Source organism: Temnothorax longispinosus, chromosome 2 (assembly GCF_030848805.1).
Source record: "Temnothorax longispinosus isolate EJ_2023e chromosome 2, Tlon_JGU_v1, whole genome shotgun sequence".
Classification (NCBI taxonomy): Eukaryota; Metazoa; Arthropoda; class Insecta; order Hymenoptera; family Formicidae; genus Temnothorax; species Temnothorax longispinosus.
The window spans coordinates 16,988,359-16,991,048 of NC_092359.1; the positions used below are offsets into that span (position 1 = coordinate 16,988,359).

General features: G+C 39.8%; 1 protein-coding gene across 1 annotated transcript; it reads left to right on the top strand.

Moving 5' to 3' along the window:
- Positions 1-1,401: 1,401 nt before the first annotated feature.
- LOC139808145 (ABC transporter G family member 23-like) lies at positions 1,402-2,482 on the top strand. The gene is made up of 3 exons (XM_071769808.1): positions 1,402-1,552; positions 1,764-1,996; positions 2,398-2,482. The coding sequence occupies exons 1-3, from the start codon at positions 1,433-1,435 to the stop codon at positions 2,480-2,482; spliced, it is 438 nt and encodes a 145-aa protein (XP_071625909.1). The 5' UTR covers positions 1,402-1,432.
- The last annotated feature ends 208 nt before the right edge of the window (positions 2,483-2,690 follow it).

Consider the following 2,690-nt stretch of genomic DNA (forward strand, 5'->3'; position numbering starts at 1 on the left):
GGAAAATTTTCTCTCCTGGCTTTCGCCCACGTTCCCTGGTCCCGCCATGCGCCCACCGCGGCCGGTCCTTTATGTCCTTTTATTCTCCCTTTTCTCTCAAGCCTCTCCACCCACGAGCGATTTACGAGCCGGGTGAAAGACACGCGCCCGCCCGTTTTATACCGCGACCGGTCGAGTGGGCACGACACTCCGCTTTACATACGGAATTTCTCGATCGCTGCACCTCGATTCTGATCCGCCAAGGATTAGGGATACTTATGATACTTCCATACTACCGGAGAAAACATCTGGGAGGGAAAATTGGCTAATCTAGCGCGAAATAGCGCACATGTGCGATGATAAGCTCAAGTATTAAAGCTGACGTATGCGTCGATATTCCTTTATGTACGAGGCCAGATTTGTCTTTATCAACGTATTATTTTCGAAATATACTTTTTATTTACGAGACGGAGTTGTTTCTGTGACCGTCTAATATTCATATTGTTGATTACAGCTCGAAGCAAAACATAAATTAGGATTTTGTTAAACTAAAATTACTTAGCGCTCGTTAAAGAATGAGAGGATTTATTTTCTGTTTTACGTACCCCACGAAGCTTAATTTAGCGAAATTATTCATCAAGTTATTCCATTTAATTCTAGCGACGGGAAGCGTAATATAGAGAGACGGGTAGAAGAAAAGTAATAAACTGTGCGTCGTTCTTCAAATGTCAGGACTTTGTGCTTAAATGTGACCTGAAAGGACGTAAATTTATGGATTTTTAGATCCAACAACCGAGGCACATCTAATAATCTATTAACCGATAAATCATCTATAAAACTAGCAATCTACGGATTTATGTATCCGTAGAATCTGGCAGTCTATGAATCCATAGATTTATAAATTGACGGGTGGATACACACGGATCAAATATATAAGCAACCTGTTGCTGTAAGTAGATCAGTAAATTTAGTAGTTCACACTTTTAATGGATGATCACTTTCCGCCCTAGGGAAGAAAGTGACCACTTTCGTCCCTGTTTGGCAGGAGGAAAGTAACAACTTGATTACTTTCGTACCTGTAACAGGGACGAAAGTAACAACTTTCCTCCCTGGCGTGAAAATGGCCACTTTCGACCCTCTCTACAAGCATGGAAAGTCGAACTTTCCGTACAGGTTGTTGTGAAAAATGGTGATTAAAAAGTGATTAAAAATATTTTATTATATTAATTTTCGCTTTTGTATTTAAACAATGCATAGGTGTGTGGACATCATCAGGTACGAGGATACCTTGTACTGCGCCTCCCGGGATTTTAATTACTAGTGTTCCTGAACATTTTATTTTCATATCATCATTTAATAATCAATTAATTATACATGAGTATCTGCCTACTTATTGCGGTCGACCGGGTTCCAAGGGGTCCGGTGTGCCCGGTCCCCGCCGCGGGTCGGCTACATGCCGCAGAAGATCGCGCTCTACAGCGAGTTCTCCATTCGGGAAACGTTCATCTACTTCGGCTGGTGTGCCGGTATGACGACAGAACAGGTGGATGAAAAGCTGACTTTTCTGATTAAGGTGAGAGGTTTTCGGCAATCGCGGAAAGTCGGGATTTCGAGGCGAGGGCTTTTCATCATATTTAATATACCATTCAATTCTCTCACTAATAAAATTCTAGAAAGAGAAGATCTCTTTGTCCGAAGTATCTAATTTTCGTCTCGTTTTATCGTAAATATCTTTATTGTAGATTATCGCAGGGCTCAGTAATATCTATGTTCTCTGATTACAGTTTTTAGAACTACCGCCTGAAAATCGTTTCGTTAAGAATCTATCAGGTGGACAGCAAAGGAGAGTATCCTTCGCGGCTGCCATTTTAGCCGAGCCCGAACTCTTGATTCTGGACGAGCCGACAGTTGGAGTGGATCCTATTCTCCGTCAGAATATCTGGGATCACCTGGTGCAAATCACCAAGAATGGCACCAGGACCATCATCATCACTACGCACTACATCGAGGAGACTAGGCAAGTCGGCCACATAATTATTATATTTCTTATCGTTATACCTATATTCTAACGTCATTTATTACATTTTCTGATATTAGTACTTTATAACATTCGACACTTTCACTTTATGACTTTCACTTTACAACTAAATCCAACCTTGTTTTATTAGTTGTACAGACAGCGCTATGAATTGAATCAACCAATTTCATTTTCTTTTAATTAGAATCGTAAAATAAAAAAATTAATTTGAATCCTGCCTTGATGCAATTAAGATTTATCTATGAAGCGTCTGATTGTTTAAAAGTTGCTCGCTGCTCGATTTTAATTGTCGCCCATATCATTATCCAAGTTATGTATTACGGACTACTTTTTCAAAGTGATTATAAAAATTATCTAAACGATGAATTGCCATTGTCCAGACAAGCCGGCATCATCGGCCTGATGAGAAACGGCAAGTTTCTGGCGGAGGAGTCCCCGGCGAAGCTGATGGAGATGCATCATTAATAATGACCGGAGAGATGGCGAGTTCTATTAGAACCCTAATTCGAATAGAGATATTTAATAAAAAATTTAGTGTTAAAACGTGTACATCGATAGAAAGTTTAAATAATGCAGTCCGAAAACACAGTTATCTTTTAACGACAAACGAAATGCAAAAATGGGAAAAATTTGTAAATAAGTTAAAAGACGGAAAAATCAACATTGAAGACGT